Source organism: Poecilia reticulata, linkage group LG15, assembly GCF_000633615.1.
Source record: "Poecilia reticulata strain Guanapo linkage group LG15, Guppy_female_1.0+MT, whole genome shotgun sequence".
In the NCBI taxonomy this organism is placed as follows: domain Eukaryota; kingdom Metazoa; phylum Chordata; class Actinopteri; order Cyprinodontiformes; family Poeciliidae; genus Poecilia; species Poecilia reticulata.
Window position 1 is genome coordinate 14811183 of NC_024345.1, and position 19681 is coordinate 14830863.

The 19681-nt window shown below is 37.0% G+C and overlaps 1 protein-coding gene across 43 annotated transcripts in view; it reads right to left on the reverse strand.

The window, feature by feature from the left end:
• The window catches only part of kcnma1a (potassium large conductance calcium-activated channel, subfamily M, alpha member 1a), a 159275-nt gene that overhangs the window by 57993 nt on the left and 81601 nt on the right, over nucleotides 1-19681 (reverse strand). For 37 of the 43 annotated variants that reach the window (XM_017308917.1, XM_017308919.1, XM_017308918.1 and 34 more), the window contains exons 5-9: nucleotides 18200-18311; nucleotides 10676-10751; nucleotides 10266-10341; nucleotides 9628-9798; nucleotides 6825-6916 (exon numbers count right to left, since the gene is read on the reverse strand). In XM_017308917.1, the coding sequence (XP_017164406.1) occupies nucleotides 6825-6916; nucleotides 9628-9798; nucleotides 10266-10341; nucleotides 10676-10751; nucleotides 18200-18311 (527 nt within the window). Of the gene's footprint in view, nucleotides 1-6637; nucleotides 6730-6824; nucleotides 6917-9627; nucleotides 9799-10265; nucleotides 10342-10675; nucleotides 10752-18199; nucleotides 18312-19681 lie in introns of all 43 variants that reach the window. The other 6 variants (XM_017308915.1, XM_008429456.2, XM_008429463.2 and 3 more) reach the window with 1 other exon arrangement.

Consider the following 19681-nt stretch of genomic DNA (forward strand, 5'->3'; position numbering starts at 1 on the left):
GGGTACCGGGCCCTTTGATACGGGCTGTCAGGTCCCTGTATGACCGGTGTCAGAGTCTGGTCCGCATTGCCGGCAGTAAGTCGGGCTCGTTTCCGCATATGTTATGGTTTCAATTTGTTTTTTGTTCCAAAGTGACCCTGTAAGTCAATTAAAATATATTTTTTCTGAATTCTTACTGCATAGGAGAGGACCACCCTTCAACTAATATTTTGTCAGAACACCTTCTGGTTATTTTAAGCAGTCTTCTGGAGTTCACACCTATCATAAATTATGTTGAATCTGATTAACTTGAAATAAAGGTCAGCTGTCCTACTTGGATTTTAGATTTTAATATACAAGAGCAACCTTGGCTTAAACCCATAGTTTGCAGACAAGTTGCAAAGGATTAAAGAGACCTCTCTGTATGAGGGTACAAAAAAATCCCACCATGGCACAACAGGGAAAATCGTGAATAAATATAGAAAATACGGGACAATATTAGCATGGCAAAAAGTAATTGGTTAGGAGACTGCCAAGAGGCAGACAGCAACACTGAATGTCAATGTGGCAACAACTTACTGTATTCTCCACAGATCTAGGATAAACAGTTTACTTTTCTCTCAAAGCAAAACAACCATTGCAAAAATGCCTGGAAAGCTTGTCGAAAAACATGTTATGATCTGATGAAACCAAACCAAAACCTTTGGGCCAGGATTGCAAAATGTAACGTCAGCAAAAACAACAACACTGAGTATCAACAAATGAACATGACTTCCACAGTAAAATGTGGGAATGGTGGCGTCATTCTCTTGGGTTACTTTATTATTATTATTATTATTATTATTGAAATTGGGGTTTTCACAAGAGAGATGAAATTATTAATACTTCGAAATACCAATAAAATAACATTTACTTCTGACCCAGAAGCTTTATTGTCTCCAGGTATACATCACAAGCCATGTTAGAATTGTTTGGCGACAAGACAATTAAAGATTTTTAGTAGGCTGGGTATGCGCCTGAACTAAATTTGACAGAGAATATTTGGGGTCTCCTGAAGAGGGCTATGGACAACACAGCCTTTTTTATTCCAACCTTTTTTTTTTTATTGGATAAATTGTACTACATAACTAAAAATACATTTTGAAAAAAAAAACAAAAGTATTATAACAGAGTGAATGGCTCTGAGCAACAAAATGCAATACTCTCAGCAATGAGTATCCTATGAAGACCTGTACAGCAGCCTGTGTCATGACCATGGTCTTTTTCAATACCTGATGTGCCAGAAGACAATTGAATCTCTTCAGTTAAAGTGCAGTTTATTCAGAATACGTTGGATAGATATTATGATCTGTATTAACACAATGTTTTCCAAAATAAAATTTACAAAAGCCATTTTGCTGTCATATTTTTGCACTGCGTAAAATCTTATCACCTATTAATCTACCATACTGCTCTTATGCACAAAAAGGAAGCTGTGGTGAAGATATTAACTTTTAAAGTCAAGACTTAAAACTGTACAGAACATTACTGAAGTCTGGCTCAATCTGGCTTGTTCAAAGGAAAATATATTTAGTGGTGTTAGATGAAAACCATATTCAAGATCACTAGGTCTTCTGCACTGAAACATATGGCCTTGGCAGGACTAAACTGCAGCAGACTTGGCAAAGCAATGTGACAGCCATATTAAGAGAATGACAGTTCTGGGATGTTGTGGGACAAAATGCTCTTCACAGATGTTGCCTCTGACCTTTACCAGAAACTAATGAGTAGTCGTGATCAAATGGTTGGCCAGGCAATTGTGTGGTCTCACTAGCTGATGAGCTGAGATGTCTGCGAGAAGCTTGCTCTATCTGGCACAAGATGTTTCGCATTTCTTAAAAAGTAAAAAATAAAAAATAGGTAGTGTTCCCTTATTTGAGTAGCTGCTGTATTAGTTCAGTAAAACTATACAGAAAAAACTATTTGATTGAGCATAAGATTAGAAGTGCCAAATATGCAACTGAAATGATATGGGTCAAGATTAAATTGCTGTAAAGGCCACATCCAAAAAGAATGTATTTACATATAAACAAAAGCATTTGCTGCTGTTTTTCCACGACTAGGTCACCTTAGCATGTTAGTTGCTAAGACATTGATAAATTAAACATTATTTCTCCACATTTAAAAATATTTTTCCCACAATCAAACCAATATTTAGTCTTGAGAGAAATATTTACTTGACCAAAGTCATAGATAGTGTTGTATTTTTCACTTTCCATTCTCCAAAAGGTGGGTTCAAATATAACAACATTTTTGGGTTACAATCTGCACTCGCTATAAGGCAGCAATGTATGTTGTCTGACCAAGAAACAACTTTACTCCCATCTAATTGACATGTAATTTGCAGTTTTGCTGAATCTAAAGTGCCTTGCAAAAGTATTCATGAACTTTTTTTACACCTTGTCACATTACAAATACAAACCTCAAGGTATTTTATTGGTATGGTTAAAAATCTAAAAAGCAATCATTCATATTCAGTCCCCTTTCTTCTGATGCCCATAAACAAAATCCAGTGCAACAAATTTTCTCCACATGTCACCTAATGAGAAAATAGAGCCCATCTAGGTTTTCTTTCATCCAAGCATATTCTCAGTTTGTTTTGTAAAGACATAAGAGAAGGTCAGTAAACAAACATTATCAAAAGACTAAGAAACACAACGGAAAGTTTAGGGAGAAAGCCCCAGAAATGCTTAAACATCAACCATCTCCAGTATTAGGTAAGCCATTTTACGAAAATCCAGGTTATATGGAAGAATATTGAGGAAAAAAACATTGCTGAAAGAAATCTTTAAGTCCTGTTACCACAAACATATGGAAGAAGTTGTACTGATTAAAAGTGACCACAATTAAACGTTTTTATATCTACAGCCAAAGCATTTGGTGTGTGCAAAACCAGCAAAGCACATCCCTCTAAACACTAAACACACAGCCATGAAATGGTTTAGAGTACAGTATGTTAATTTGGCACACTGATCCATTCAAAGTACAGAAACAAATCTGTCTCAGAATTTGTAGTAAAATGTGAAAATAGATTTTTGCAGACTCTTTCCATCTCCAGATAAATTTAAGTAATTTGGGATGAAGAAGCGGCAAAGAGATTAGTCTCTAGATGTCCACAGTATACCACACTCAAGCTGTAATTGCTGCAAAACGAGAACCTTTGTCACACTTTGCCAAAGCTTGACAAATACAAATCACATTTTGCAGTTTTTAATTTGGACTGCTTTTCGTTGGTCTACCTAATAAGATCCCCCAATAATACACCACAGAAAGCAATTGCAATGTAATAAAGTTGTAGAAGGATGAATACTTTTTTAAGGCACTGCATCTAAAAAACAAAAATAAATAAAACAAACAAAAAAAAAGATTATTGACACAGTTCTTTACGATAAAACGTAAAAATCCAGAAACTTAAAACAAAGCAAAAAAAAAAACAAGTAGCACAAACATTTTAAATGCAACAGGGTATATAAATTGCACATGCACACAAAGCATGCACATAGACAACATCCCGGGATGTCCTTGGAGGAAACAAGGAACATGAAATGAACAAACACAGAGCTCAAACATCAGCAACAGAGGACACACTTAATTGCTACTGCTCTAATCCTTAAGTCAGTGATGAAAATTTATGTAAAGCCTGCCATAAAGATGTGTCATTTTCAACTTTAACTCAATGTTAAGTTTTCAACCCGCTTTCAGGAAACTGTGACAACAATAGGCAATACTAGAACTTCTCTGACGGGCAAAAGCTATGTACCTTAGGATGTAACGCCTTTCTCTTTTTGTCCAGAGTGAGTATGTCTCAGTCTGAACAATTCGAATGGATAACCCTTTATTTTTTTCCTCCTAAAGATCCCTGACAAGGTTCAGCCAGGATTGAAATCAGTTTCCGTGCCAAACCGTCGGCTGAAGTCTGGACTAATGGAAACCACAGTCTCATAATGGAAACCACAGAGCCCAAAGTACAGTGGACTCCAACAGAACATAACCCTTGTCATTACTACATCAACATACGAGCTGTCAGTGTGCTCATGGATGTATGCTACGGTGCAGCAGGAAATTTCACCAAAGCTAACATTAAACATAAATCTAACATCAGGAGTAATTCCAGCTTCCAAATAGCCTGAAAGGTTTGTTTTAAATGACAGCAGAGCCGAAACCTTGGTTGCTTTTGGAATAATTTAGAATGTATCATGATCTCATCGATTGAAAGCTCCATAATCAGTCAGTTGCAATAATCTCCTAATCTCATTTCCAGCTTGCTTTTCATGTGTTGACAGCTGCTGTATGGTAATGTATGAAAATTTAGGCACTACAAGAAAGCCACATGACAAACCAATTTTTGATAATAGTCTGTTCCTAAACTTATCTAAATTTGTTCTGCAAAACTCCAGGGCTCCTCGGAGCTTGCGTGTTTTGGGGGTATCTTGTGATTATTACCATGTGTCTGACCAAAGGGAGTGACGGAAAGTAGTGCAGCAGGAGAAAAATAAAGTGAGAGGGAGAAATGATCCTTGGTTTTGACAAGGGCTTCACTCAGCACCCTTCTGCGAGTGAGGGCTGAAGTCTCTGGCTAAACAACATTTCATCAATCTTATCTCAGTGACGGGCGGATGTTGCAGAACAAAGGCTTTTTTTCCCTCTCCCTTAAAGCCTCACTGTTCTGCTGACTCTACAGATTGTCCACCACTGAGAAGAGTGACTGAAATTGATGGGAGCAACAATGGAGAGGAGTGAAATAAAGAGGGAAAAGGCAAGATGGTACCATGAAAAATTAGCAGAAAAGAGAGAAAAAGAAGAGGACTATCTGTCTGCTCTGGACACACACAGCATGTTGTTTAAAAAATACATTTTTCGCTGGCGTGCTAAAAATGTGTTGTATCGGTCTAAATTACTTTTTGCCATGACATCACCATCTCTTTTCAGTTATTTCTTCATAGCAAACACCTGGGCATAAAATGTAATGCTTTAAGAGTGCCCCCAAGTGGTCAGATAAGTACTAGTGGAATTACTCAGAAAGCATGGCACACATCTAACATGCTGGGGCGCCACATGGCTCACTGATAGAGCAGGAGCACCGTTTACAGAGACTACAGTTTTTGACATAGTTGTTCCCAGTTCGATTCCAGTCCCCGATTATTTACTGCATGTCTTTCCCTTGCCATTACTCCTGTTCAGCTACTGTTGAGTAAAGGTCACTAGTGACATAAAATCCCTTAAAAAAGCGCAACTAACATGCTAAGGTGACTGAATTTTCATTAGTGCAGACAGAATAGGGTGGCCTGAGCAGATAGTTGAAGCTACGATTGAATTAAATATAAATTTCTGTTACAGAGGTGCAAATATGCATGATGTATAAAAGCAGCAAAGTGTTTGTTGTGGAAAAAATTATGCATGCCCTGGTGATTAAACTGTGTGCGCTACAAATGCCACTGAAATGAAAGGCAGATACCCAGTAGTGTGATGGGGCTTAAGGTTTGAGCCACAAAGGGAAAAGAGGAGTAATGTACAATAAGCATTGTGGCACTCTTGTACAAATAGTAAACTGACCAAAGAGTCACACAGACTTTACAGTCAAATTCACACGCACGGCAAAATTCAAGAGACAAAACGTCGACACCACACAGACACACACGAGAACCGAGGACCGAGCAGGCAAAAAAAAAAAAAAAGCAAGCAAAAAGCAATTGAGAGCCTCCAATGGGAGCGAGGCATCCAGCATTCAAGGGTGTGGGAGCTGACTGAAGATCAGGGCCAGAATAATGTCAAGCACGGATGATGCAATGTGCTACAGCAGTGACAAACGACGGCGATTAGGGCTTTTTCATCGGGTTTGCAGGTAATGAAAAAGCGACGAGACGGCAGGTCGTAAAGAACATCCCAGGTATGATGCAGCTGAGGAGAGGATTAAGGCATGCAGAACTAACTCAGGCAAAATAAAATAAAAAAACAAAAATAAAATATAAAGTAGAAGAACTTATATCCTGCAATGGTCATTGAGATTGATGATGCTTGAAAAGACCACCAATAATAATGCACTTGCAGATGTTTCAGTCTTTCTATGCTCTCGTGGGAAAATCCTTGAAAAGTGGATAGTAGGGATTTCATGACTCTTTGCTTCATTTTATTTATTTATTTATTTTTTTAAACTGAACCCCTTCATGGATGCATTGGACATTTGTATTGCAGAGAAGCACCACAGGTCAGCGTGTTGCAAGACTAAAACGTTTAGCAGTCATGAAAGCTCTATTGTCCAAATTAAATTATAGCGCAACACAAGATGTGTTGAGGTGGACAAAAACAAGAAAAATAAACAGCACACGGATGACTTAAGGAAAGTGTTGAATGAAGGAAAGAGAGAAGTAGATTCAGAAAAAAAAGGTAGGTAGAAAAAGAGTGGAAGAGTGAAAGCAAGAGTGAGGGGGCATGAACATGTGTGTCCTGATGGCCAAGGTCTCCAGTCACGCAGTGTGACTTAATCTAACTTTATCTTACTATTGTACTCAAACTATATGAACATAAAATGTCACGTTAACCAGCCCCTGATATCCTATAAACTTAAAACAGGGGGTGCACTTTAGTCACACAACCACACCTTGTCTGGATTTCAACTTACTTTCTGCCTCGTGTTGAGTTATAACTCCCTCCGTATTTCTTCCGATTAAGGATGAGAGCAGCAATTTCTGGCACGTAGCGAGCAAACATGGCCTACATGCATGGAACAGAAAAAAAAAAGAAAAAAAGGCATGCAGAGAGGGTTCTACCGCACACTTAAAAACAGCAGAACCATCTGGAATACTTACTTTCTCCCATTAACCGCACTATAGGAACCACCATATTTCTTGCGGTTTCCTATTAACTCTATGATTTCAGGGACGTAGCTGGCAAACATGGCCTAAGGAGGAGATAGAAGACAGATGAAGAGACTAAAAAAAGAGACTACTATGCCAAAGAGTGGGTAGTGGAGAATGTGAATCCAATTTGTTTCTTTGTTTTTTTTAGATGGGAAATGTTTTGCTTGCTTGTATCTGTAGAGATTCGCTAAGATTCATATATATGGGCAAAATGTCTTCATATGGAAAAATATTATATTGCATTTTATGTTTTAAGCCCCACTATATTACGATTCTTCAGACACAAATTTTGTCACAGCTGAATAATTGTCAGTCTGTGATGGCACCAAAAACCTCTCTCTGGGTGGCAGAAATTTTAAACTGAAACCTATGTGCCATGTTTTGTCCAACAAACACAGATGATCTGGCAGGTTGATTTGAAAAGGCCCACCTGATGGTTCACAGCTGCAAAACACATCAAGACTCATTTGTTGGGCTAGAGAATGAGCTGGATGCATTTTGCAAAGTTACGCAGTTTCAAAAGGTATCCGGGTTGTATTCAGTAGGAAGGCCGTCATTAGGTCAGTCATTGTTCATTTATCAGTAAAAGCTTAAAAATATACCATAAAACTATTAGGAGAGGGACATGCATGAGAATTAGGCTGATCAGCTCAGACAACTTTTAAGTTTGACTGGGTCTAATTACTGACTGGACATTCAGAAATGTAAATGTAAAAAAATAATAATAAAAAAAAAACTACCCACAGCACTCTTTGAAGTGGAAGTTGTTATTGTATCTTAAAGATTCAAAGCTAGCGATTTTTAGGATACAAATTAAGTCAAATGAAGAACAGCAATATTAGGAAAAACTGGGTTTTTAACGAAGGGATGACAGCAGAAATTTAAGCATCCTGGGAAATGAAAGGATATTCCTATTCTATCTATTCAGGCTGAGAGTTAGACAGCATCAGCACGGACTAAACATTTCACTCCTTCACCTTAAGGTCATACTCTTAAGGTTTTAGTCAATTTGTTTCACATCAATGCTGACATTAGGATATAACATGGCTGCTCTGAATTAACAAACACCTTTATTTTTATCTCTTCAAATTGTTCTCCAATATAATACTATTCATCTGTTGCCGAACATGTAGTTAGCCTTTCAAATTACACATTTAGAAAAATGCACACATTTTAGCTTGCATTGCTAATAGCAGGCATGTTGGTCACTGAGCATATTGATAAAAAAATAAATAATAATAATAATAATTTTTAAGTTGGAAAATGGCTAGACTGTGCTTGGACTTGTTCCCAGCACAAACAGCCACCGGCACTTGGTCCTATTAAATTTCTGTCTGCTTCAGCTTAATACTGAAGCAGACTTTATAATTTATTTCACTGCATTTTTATTTAGAGAAGAGCTTAAAGGAGTGAAAAATGTGCATGGAAAACACATTCTTTGTCTGTTCTAGACAAGTTCTAGATCACAGGCGGTTTTGCCTTGCAAATTACAATTATCAAAATTTTTTCTGGGAAGCACCAAAAGCAGCCCAAGTACCACCGCAGGTGCTTTTACCACAGTTTAAGAACCACTGCTCTAGAGAATACACACTGCGGTGAGTGTTACGTTAACTGTGCTTATTGTACTAATTACTCATAAAGGATGTATACAAAGTTTCCTTTCCTAATCATTTCATTCATTTTACATTAGTAAAAGTGTTTTGCAGCAACTACTCTCTCTCACACACACATTGCAAGTCATCACTGGGCTGATTAAAAACAACACTGTCATTATTAATGACCACTTAAATCAGGGAGGCTACAAGTAAAACCGATAGGTATAGTTTTTAATGAGAAATCAGGTCAAAGCTTAGCAACAACGGAATTTGGATATCAGACCAAAATGTCAAATTGGATCATCTAAAGTAAGTAGTAAAGTTAGGGGTTTAATTTGATCTATGTTTCTAAAACTGCTCCAGATTGGAATCATTTTTCAGCCACTGCTGCTGACAGAAAGCATGCTAAGTTGCTTACATAAAGACATCCAGAGCTTTCAGCTCTCTGAAAAACACACCATCTATCATCATGGGCACGAAGCTACATATCGTCACACATGTGTAGGCAATATTTAAACTGTCACGGATCCAAATTCAGAAAAAAAAAAAAAAGAAAGAAAAACTAACTGTGATGAGGGTAAATCCTTAACCCAGAGGCCTTCCAGCTGTGTGCTGGTGCTCATGAGTGCTTACAGGTGTGCGCATTCTTGCATGCCTGTGTTTACGTTAATGTCCTTGTGGCAGCCCAACAGGATACTAGATTGTAAAGAGGTGAGGGAGGCGGAGGGGAGGGGGTTGCTGTGGGACCAGTCAGGCTGACCTGAGCCTCATCTCCCTGCCCCTGTGTTTGTTGGAAATGTGGGAGTAGACACGGAAGGAGGGGTGTCCTGAAACCGCAACTGCTTTTATAAGAGAATAATATAACAATATTATGAAACAGAAGCATATACTTTAATCCAACAGATATAGGAGGGACACATAAGGAGAGCAGACAAAGAAACACCGGGACCTATAACTAGAGCAGACAGGATACAGTAGGCTGAACATGAGGATACTGACAGATAAATAACAAGTACAGGTAAAGGCAACAGAGATTAAATTATTTTAAAAACATACTTTGTTAACATATCATAGTCATGATTTCAAATAGGTCTAAATAATCTATTGAGGCAGGATATAAACGTGAGGGAAGGGCGTAAAGAAAAGTTTGATTTTACCAAACCACCAAGGATGAAGAAGACCATGAACAGGCGGCCCAGGGTGGTTTTTGCATAGACGTCCCCGTAACCCACTGTGGACATCGTCACCATCAGCAAGTAGACGCATTCCCAGTAAGAGAGCGACTGGGAATTTTCAAAGTTTTCCCACGGATCCCCTGAGTTTTCCACCTACAGTGGAAATGGGAACAGAAATAGTGCAGTTGATATAATACTCATCAGAGTATTATTCCTAAACAAATTTCTTAGAATTGAATATATTCCGCCAGCTGGGATATGTCTTTTTCATCATATCAAGCTTTGACTACCACCTAGTGGTGATATTTTATAATGCATGGTGTGTTGCTGAATGAGTCTGTTGAATAGTTTATAACAAATTAAATAAATTGTGTCAATTTCTTTGTTTGACTAGTTAGTGTTCGGCAGCATTTAATGAAAGAAACAAGATAAATAGGGAAGAACAGCTTTGAGCCGTTGTCATTATTTACATATTGATTTTATCTCTGCACAGCTATAAAGAACATTAATTACCAAACAGGGCTTCAAAATAACACCTGGTGAAAATTTCTGTTGCTCATATGTCAAAAATAATTTTTCTATGAAGTGAATAAGATGATTACTTTGCCAAGTTTACCTACCAGATGTATAAATCCAGCCGCCGTGAGCCACGTACTTATAAAGATGGAACACAAGTTCACCAGCTTGATGGAATTGCTGGTTTGGAGACAAACAATCAGACAAATTATAGAGAAACACCTGACAACAACAACTGGTTCCATACGTCCAACTGGCCAATCAAAATTAGCATAAATAATAATCAAAGAGAAAAGATATAAATTCTTAATGTAAAAGCAAAATACCTTTTAAATACATATGTAGCTTTTAACTTTAATGTTATATTTGCATGCAGAGAAATGATTACAATTAGTTCTTAAATATGTATAAAAGTTGAGTCAATATAAGATGAAGATTATTGGATATAAACATTAAGGTGGTAAAAATTGAAATTATTGTTTCAAGTTTTAATACATAAAAAAAAATTCCTTACCTTGTTTTCAAAATATTTAGGAACTGTAATATTTCTGAGAACTGAATCAGTCTGAGTGCTCTCAGAAATCTTAAGCCTGTTTGAAACAGAAACACATACAGAAAGGGGGTGAGAATACAATGTACAACAGAAAGAAAGAATTTTAAGGAATAAAACTAAACTTCAAAATGAAGGGTTTGGATAGACACAAACGGCAGAAAATGATTTAGTCATGGCTGGGAAAATATTCATACAATGACAAACGTTAGTAGGGGTGTTATGTGGAAAAAGACTCCATGAAGGACCAGCAAATCATCATTGTTGTTTGCTGTAACCGCTCTAATCCCATGAGAAATGTGTGTACATCTTTAGGACCAAAGTAAATTGCTGTGATAAGAATTTCCATTCTGCACAATCAAAAATGTCTGACCATTTTATTAAATATTTATCAGACTACTAAATAAAACCACAGCTCCAGATTGCACATACGTCAGTGCTCAGGCTCTTACCCCAGTTGGAGAGAATGTGCATGCAGGACCAAAGTGTATGGTAAAATCCAGTCTGCCCTCTCTTGTCATCCTGGCCATGATGGCTCTGCCTCACCCTATAGCCATTCTGAAAGAGCTCTCCGCAAGACTTCTTTCGCCTCCAAGTCTCCTGGAGGTTCTCCAAGTTAACATCGCAGTGCGTGCGGCGGTAGATGAGCAGTTTAGGAGGAATCATCGTTTCAAAACCTTCCAATTGCAGTCAGAAAATTATTTGAGAAAAATTCTGCCTAGGTTTCTGGTAAAAAAAATTATAAGAAAAATGTCCAACAAAAATCAAGGGGTTTCAGACTGAAGAGTTCTAAAAGCAAACGGTTATCATGACAGTCCAGTCTCAGAATGTCTATGTGATCAAAATGTCAGCTCTATAATAAGTGTTTTTTTTATTCCCCTCTCAGTTGTGTTACAGTGCCCTTAATCCCCACTACACAAACCGATTTACCTTTCTCTAGGCCCCTGTCAGAGCATTACCGTTAACTCCTGCAGAGCTCTCTCTCCCTCCATCAGCACACAGCTGTGTTGCACCTAATTTTCAAAAAGGTCTGCATCCTGCCAAGGATTAGCAGATATGAAAAATAATTCAGAGGGGGAAAAAACAATAATCCTTATTCAAAAGGGGGTGTGTTCTGCTGTCATTGTGGCATTTCAAATCAACTCTAATGGTGGAGAAATCTACAGTGGCATCATATTATTATTATTATTATTATTATTATTATTATTATTATTATTATTATTCCCACAACCCTGCAGGCATAAGCTGGTGTAGACGATGGATGAATGATATAATAATGGTGATAAAAATTACTAACAATTTACATTTCTTATAAAATTTTTATTGTGAATCAAAACTAACATCTATGAACACATTTTCACAATTAGAGATGTTGGAATTACAAAAAACTGCATCTCAGCTGAGGTATATTTTTATGCATTGTTTGCATGGAGTGTTTGTACTCCCCATCTCCTTTTATTCTCATATACAGATGATCTTGTTCTCACTTTGTCCTTGCTGCTTTATGGCAACGCATGGCTCAACATTAAATTATTATTATTATTATTATTATTATGTTAAAGGAGTTGTTTAGGCGTTGTTGCAGCTCTAGGGGATATCTGTGGATTAAAAATCTCCTGATTATAGATACATTTTCTGTGAGAGTGAACATGTTGCATTGTATATTTATGATGTTGCAAAACGCAAATAACACTGTAATAAATAAGATTTTGTCAGATTATATTTGTAACATTTCAATAATAATCGACTTCCTAGTTGGGAAATAAAATTAAAAAAATGCAAATACAGATTTATCGCTTATAAGATTAATTAAGTATTTAGGAATAAACTAATCAGTCAGTCTGTTCCTGCCCAACTACAACTTTAACAGATATGTTGTTGTTTTTTTTCCCCCAAAACAGAGACTGCTGGGAAAATTAATTTCAAAGAGAGGCAGTCTTTCAGAATGTAAATCTTTATTTGCTTTTGATGTACTTTACATAAAGATACATAAATATGGGCAGATTTGTTCTTTAATATATGCAAATTAACTCATTCTAATGTGGGGCAACTGTTTCAGTGCAAAGAGCTGCAAAGCTATTTGCTTGTTTGTACTATTTTAGGAGCAGATCTGTCTATGCAGTTTGAGATTTTGACACTCAAATTTTGGTAAGAATAAATTTACCACTTTACAGTCAACAATGTAGCTTTGTGACTTTGCTCCTGTGTGATTAGCTGTACAATTACATGTCCAAGTAACTTTACTCTGTGGTGAAAATGATCACAGCGTAACAGAATGGTTTTACTGAGGCAATTTTTTAGCACTGACTACCGCCCACTTTTTATATATATTCGAGCTATTGAGTTTATTACTGACAGCAAAACTCATCGGTGTGAAAGTCTCTCAGTCAGCTATTTTCATTAAAGAGTGTTTAAAATTAAATTTGTGTTTAAAATTAAATTTAAAGTTTGGTCAGAGGAAGCACAAAAGGTGTAGGATGTTTTTAAAAAGGAAACTGATGTCATGTCTAGTGTTCAAGATTGCTACTTTTAAAAAATGAGTGAGCACTGAGTAAAAGCAGGAAGCAGCAAGGTGCTCTAGTTCAACTTTTAAATGTTTAGTTTATAAAAGGAAGTAGGAGGCAGTAGTTTGTTGATATTTGTTGTTAACAAGAAATCAGAATAGGCTAAACTTAGAAGAGATTGGGAAGAGTCCACAAAATCCCTCATTAGTACAACGAATATATTTTATTTTTATTTGAGTAACTTATGTTTATTTAAGCTCATCAATGGGCTGATATGATTACAGCCATGTTCATATTTATCTAAGAATATTCTCATCTGCAAAAATGTCCTTCCAAACTAGGACTTAGATTTCTCTAAATTAGTTCCACCACACAGCAACACTTTGGTATATTGTTGTTTTTTACTCAGTTGGTATGAAGCATTTGTGTTTGTGTTCCGCTGTGTGTCCACGTATGTCAGCAGTAGTTTTTAATGCCTTAGACACTCCATGCTCAAAACTCACTTCTAAAGCAGAAGCAAATAAAAAAATTAAGAAACATCAAACACATAAATATAACAGATGTGCGTAAAAGTTCTCACTAATATGATAGTTTACATGCATTAGCATCCACGTGTCTAAAAAAAACATCTCAATGAAATTCCCTTCCATTGAGTACATGATTTTGAATGTGAAAATCTCTTCAACACATGCTAAATCTCATTGCACTGGCAACTATCATGAACACACACACACACACACACACCCCCACACACACACACACAAGCACGCACACACACGCACACACACACACCAGCTCACATGATGCTCATTCAAGAAGGTTTTTAGGGACTGTGCCAATGCTTACTTCATTGAGGTTTACAAGGCACGGTTCAATCTCTAAGTCACGTGTTTTGGCAGAATTGTTTTGTCAATCAGCAGTCTCATCTGGTCTAATACTAACAGTCAACTAAGCCAGGCTTAGAATGCACGATGTTGAACTGCTCTTACCAAGCAAACACAATGGCCACTGGTTCTTGTTTCATTCACAAAGAGTACAAGAGCAACAAATATCAACATCTTTGGGCTAAGATAGCAGTTATAACTCCAATGTTTGCCCTTTATATGCTTACTGCCAGTAGCTTATAGGACATGCAGCATAAAGCAGTTGCACTCACGACCCTGTCAGGCACATAAGCCTCTTTCATCACCATAAGGGATAAGAGAACGGTCTACTAACTCTCCACTAGGAGGCAACAGAAAGTAGGAATTAAAATTGCTGCCTCAAAACTACAACACTTTAAACTTCAACACTGCTTTTTCACCCTGCAGTAAACAGCTGAATATCAGCAGACAGATTTGCACAGTCAAATATTTTATTTATGTTTTAAGTAATTTATTGTAAAAGTAATTTCATGCTGCAGATGGGGGAGAGTGTGAAAGCAAAGGCTCAGTAGCCACGAGATCTATGAGCATCCTTCAAATAACCACATGCTTATCCCACCCAGTCTCTCTCTCTCTCTCGGGAAAACGTGGGTTAAAGTTGTTAAAGAAGATTAATTTCTCTTCCTGTAGAAGCAGAACTCTACATGCTCTTCTAACATCAGCCCCGCATCATTATTCTCTTAATCAACATTCAATTTAAAGGAGCAGAAAAGAACAAGCACTGAATTATGAAACATCATATATAGTCTTCCATAGGGTGCGTAATAAGCGGATCTCCGTGTCAGGGGTGCAGGGCAGGATCTCTGGCAGAAGCCTTTTGATAAGCACACCTACAGCAGACTTCATATTCAGTTTGCAGAGTGTACAGAGAGGTGATGTAATTGTGATGCATTATAAAGACTGTGTGTGTGTTCTCTAACGGTGTATGGAAAGTAATCTGGGGGAATTAAAAGCACAAGACCCGCCCTACTAACCACTCTGACTTCTCCTAAATAAAACCTGAATAGAAAGCAGTACCAGTTACAGATTAGTACACTTGAGACCTGTCAGGTGTCTGAAAGCGAGCACACAAAGATAAAGTAATTGATCTAATTTCCTAAACAATAAATCCTCAATGTCTTCAACTCAAGCACATTCTGAATAACACACAAACTGAGTCTTAGACCAATTAATTGTCTTTTTTTTCCATTCACAACATCACCACTCCCTTGTTATTTCAGAGTTCCTGGGGGATATTATAAATGCTGTCCTTGACTGATTCAGAATGCTAACAGATAACTTTCAGCACAACATCAGTATTCTGCAAGCTATCAGCAGCCTGTTTGGGTACGCCAAATCCCAGTACTGCTGCACACAGTTCATTTAAAAACAGTCCTTTTGAATAGTTTATGACACGTACTTAAGGACAACAGCAGGTAGCATTATTACTGGGCGTAATGTGCAGAAATCCTTAAAATTAATTATATTTTTTAGCAGTATAATACACCGTTACACATCTTTCATTGTACTGAACAGTGGTCATCAGATGCTTTTCCACAAATTTCATGACAGACTTCCCTGAAGTGGTTGTAGCTGAAAAGCTCATTAGTCTCACCTGTTTGGTTTGATGAGTCAAATTATTTACAGTAATATTAGAAAAAAAAATTAATTTAAAAAAAAAACTTGTGTGTTTACAGTTTTTATAGTAAATATGTATTTCTGGAGTGTTTCGTAAGAAACTGGTTAACTTTTCACTTTTTACTTCAGTTGTCCAACAGTTGGAGATTGGTTTTACTTTCCTTAGGATCCTTCTTAATGTGCATAATGCCAAAAAAATAAAAAATAAATGTTTCTCTGACAATGTTTGTTTTAAACAACTTAATTATTTCCCTGACTGTAAATACAGGATGGAGAAGTTTAAAAATAAAGTTCATGTAAACTACAGATTAAAAATGAATTCATTTGGTACTTTTGCATTTCAAAATTTGTTCAGGGTTTTAATAAATAAAACACCAGTGATTTTGTAACAAAAAAATAATAATTTCTGGATTTTTGCAATGTTTTTGCTATCTTACAGTAGAGGATGAATTTCTTTCATTCTTTACCCTGAATGAAAATGATTGAGGGGGATTGCTGTAGGTCTAATAAAATAAATATAGTAATGCTTATAAGACACTGCCACAGGGCAGTGTCTTATAAGTGGTCTTATAGTGGTGGCAATAAGTGCACAACCTATTGCCACCACTTCTAAATTATTCACCTATTTTTTTCTTAATCTTCAACAAATTACAGACAAAAATGTCCTAACAGAGGTTAAGATGATTATTTATTCTGTTGTTAGCTTTCCCTTATTTTTTTTTTTATTTATTTATTTTTCTATTGTCTTCAATAGCTTTCCCTTTGCTAATCTTTCTGCTGTAAAACCCTTTGAATAGGTGGTGAAAAGCAGGACTAATTTTAACCCAAAGGGACTAAAATCGTCCACAGGATTCTCTTTTTCTGTCAGGAATTTTACACTTATTTTTTGGAAAGAAAAAAAAAATATTACAGCTTTATTACTTCCCCAAAAGAAATATATTAATTCCAAAATTCCGGCACAGGAATTTTTAATATTCAGAGGTGACTCCTCACTAAAACAACATTAGCTAGTGGCCACACCACTGTTTCAAATTTTTGCATCATCTTCATCAAGACCCTAACACCCACAGCTTCCTTTGGCTGAGATGAGGACACCTTACATCATGAGTATAAGAAAGACAAAACACTCGCTCTCTTCATTCATTATGCTGTTTTTCTTCTCTGTGAAAATGCTTGACCATTCCTCAGAAAACTCCAGTTTCTGAAGCAAGGCTTTTAACTATTTTAATTTGATTTCTATGGTCAATAGCAGATTAAATACTCTTATTTCATCACAAGAGAATTTTGATGCACACTCAGTTTCAAAATTTGCTAAAAACAATATACAAAAACGACTGTCACCTTCTATTTTCTTTGATTTATTTCACTGAATGAACAAACTCCTACATTATTGTGCTGATTTGTGAGCTTTTAGCTATTAATAAAATATGCACAAAAAAAAAACTATTATGAAGTGATTTTGTTGCTGGATGTTGGAGATTTTCAAATATTTCTCACTTACGCTCCATTCCATTATTATTTGTGGACATATTTAGAATATATGTAGCTGAAAATATGAAAGTAGGCATGAAATAATTTTTTAAGATTATTGTATATTAAACTTATGAACCGACATGCAGTGCCAGCATGGTCCATTCATATAACAGCATGACCAAAAACAACACCAAATGTTCAGGTAAAAGCACCCTGCCGATCAGACAATGTCAGTATTGGCAAACATTTAAATGTAGATGCTGTGATCATAGAAGAGCCAAAAACAATTCCTGGATTCGAGCATCTCTGATTATCAGCCTTGAGCTTTTTTTCAGCGTCTTATCAAAAGTAGACACAAAGTGAACTAAAAAAAGAGCAGACTTGGAAAGAAACTCTTTTCTCTGCAGTATAATTTAGGTCACGGTTCTCTGAACACAGTGGGAAAAGTAGGTCGTTATGTAATGCAGGTTAGGGTGTTTTCCAGTCTGCTCATGCATGAGTGAGTGCAGCAGTGTATACTGGGATCACACATGCCTTTGCATTTTTCGTGTGGGTGTGAATGAAGCCATTAGAGGGCAGTTATTGACTGCTGTGAGGCATTACAGGTGCAACTCCTTAACAAAACTAGATAATCTAAAGCCACACACACACACACGCATGCAGAAACAAGTAAACCACAACCCCATTCTTTCACTCCCATCAATCCATTTCACTCTGCTGTGTCTGTGTTAGCTGAAACATCAGAGGAACCTAGCCCTGTCACTTCTAATGATGAGGGAAAGTTGACTACAGCCTCGAGCAACAAGGCCTCAGAGACATGCCCCCACCAAAGGGGAGACAGACGGGAGGACCGGGAGGCTCAGGGAGAAACGTGGAGGTATGGAAAAAGAAGAGGGCATGCAAGGATAGAAAGAAAAACGGAATGGGGAAAACAAGATTTGCTAAATCTCACCATATACATTTAAACTTACCAAGCCAGCTTCTGTTTAGGTACACAGAGACGAACACAGGAGGAACGGTGAAGAAGTCGACCACTGAGTTGACCTCCAGCCAGAACCACAGCTTGTCATTGGCTGCTATAAACTGCCAGAAAAGAAAAGCGACAACAATGCTAATCAGCATAGCGACTAACCTACTCTTACTTAAACAGCAACCACAAAAAAAGAGCCCAGTTGTTTTTCAAACTTGTTTGTTTCTTCAGCAACGATGAAGAGCTATTTAGACGACAAAAGCTTTGTCACATTTGCTGAATTGTGCAAACCAGTGGCAGTGTAAGCAGCTTGTGCGTTTATTTATCCATTCATTCAGGATGTCGAGCTTGTTTTTGCACAATTCGATGGCTGCTGTGGTCATTACAATAGTGCCAGTTTAAAATGTAGAGGCACTTTATGTATGATCCAATGTGGAATTCATATATAACAGTGATTTTAACACCAATTGCAGATGATTTACTGAATTTAAATGTGTACTATTACAGACAAAAATATTTAGAACTCAGAATTATGTATTAATGAGGACTGTAACAACACAAGCTTTTTGAAGGATGGTAAAGATTTTGTGTAGAACAATGGCAGCATTGGCATCTCCTCTATATTAACTCTACAACGTTAGTATACGGTGTAGAGCGCCTTGAATTCAGTTATTTTACTTCTTGAACATCACTCTATGTCATTTATGTGATAGACTCCAACAAAAATAGCATGGTTTTCAAAATATTCAATTAAACCCCCCTCCATCCTCTCCAGCTTCCCCCCCATTTACTCTGATGGCCATAAATCACATCCAGTGCAACCACCTAACTAATAAATCCAGCTGAGAGGCTCATTGGAGAACAACCAGCATCACAGAGACTGAAGAAAACGGCACATGGTCAGTGATAATGTTGCGTTGTGTAATACAAAAATATCCCAAGCTTTTAACACCTCACAGCTCCCTTTCGTTCCCATCACCCTGAAATGCAAATAATATAGAGCAGCTGCAACCTACCAAGGAGAACACAAATCAGAAAAGGAGTCAAAAGCCCAATTATAACTCTGAGGAGCTGCAGAGATCCACAGCTAAGATGGGAAATATTATCATTATAGCCATTAGTAGTACACACCACAAATATGGCCTTAGAGAATAAATCACCTATTGTTGAAAGGATGGAATAAAATGAAAGGTTTTAAGCTTTACCACAGCCCTGTGAGGGACTCAAAAAAGACTGGAAAGTATCTGAACTGATCAAATGACTTACAAGTCACATGTGTTGCTGTTACAATGAAATACAATAAAAGTTCAAACCTAAACACAGTCCGTCCATTCTGATTGAGCTTAAGCTATTTTTGAAAATGAAGGGCAAGGGCGTCTCTCTCTAGATGTTCAAAAATGACTCCCCAGACTTGCAGCTGTAATTGTGGCAAATTATGTTTTGTTTTTTTTTTATCTGAGGGGGACTGAATACAAATGTACCC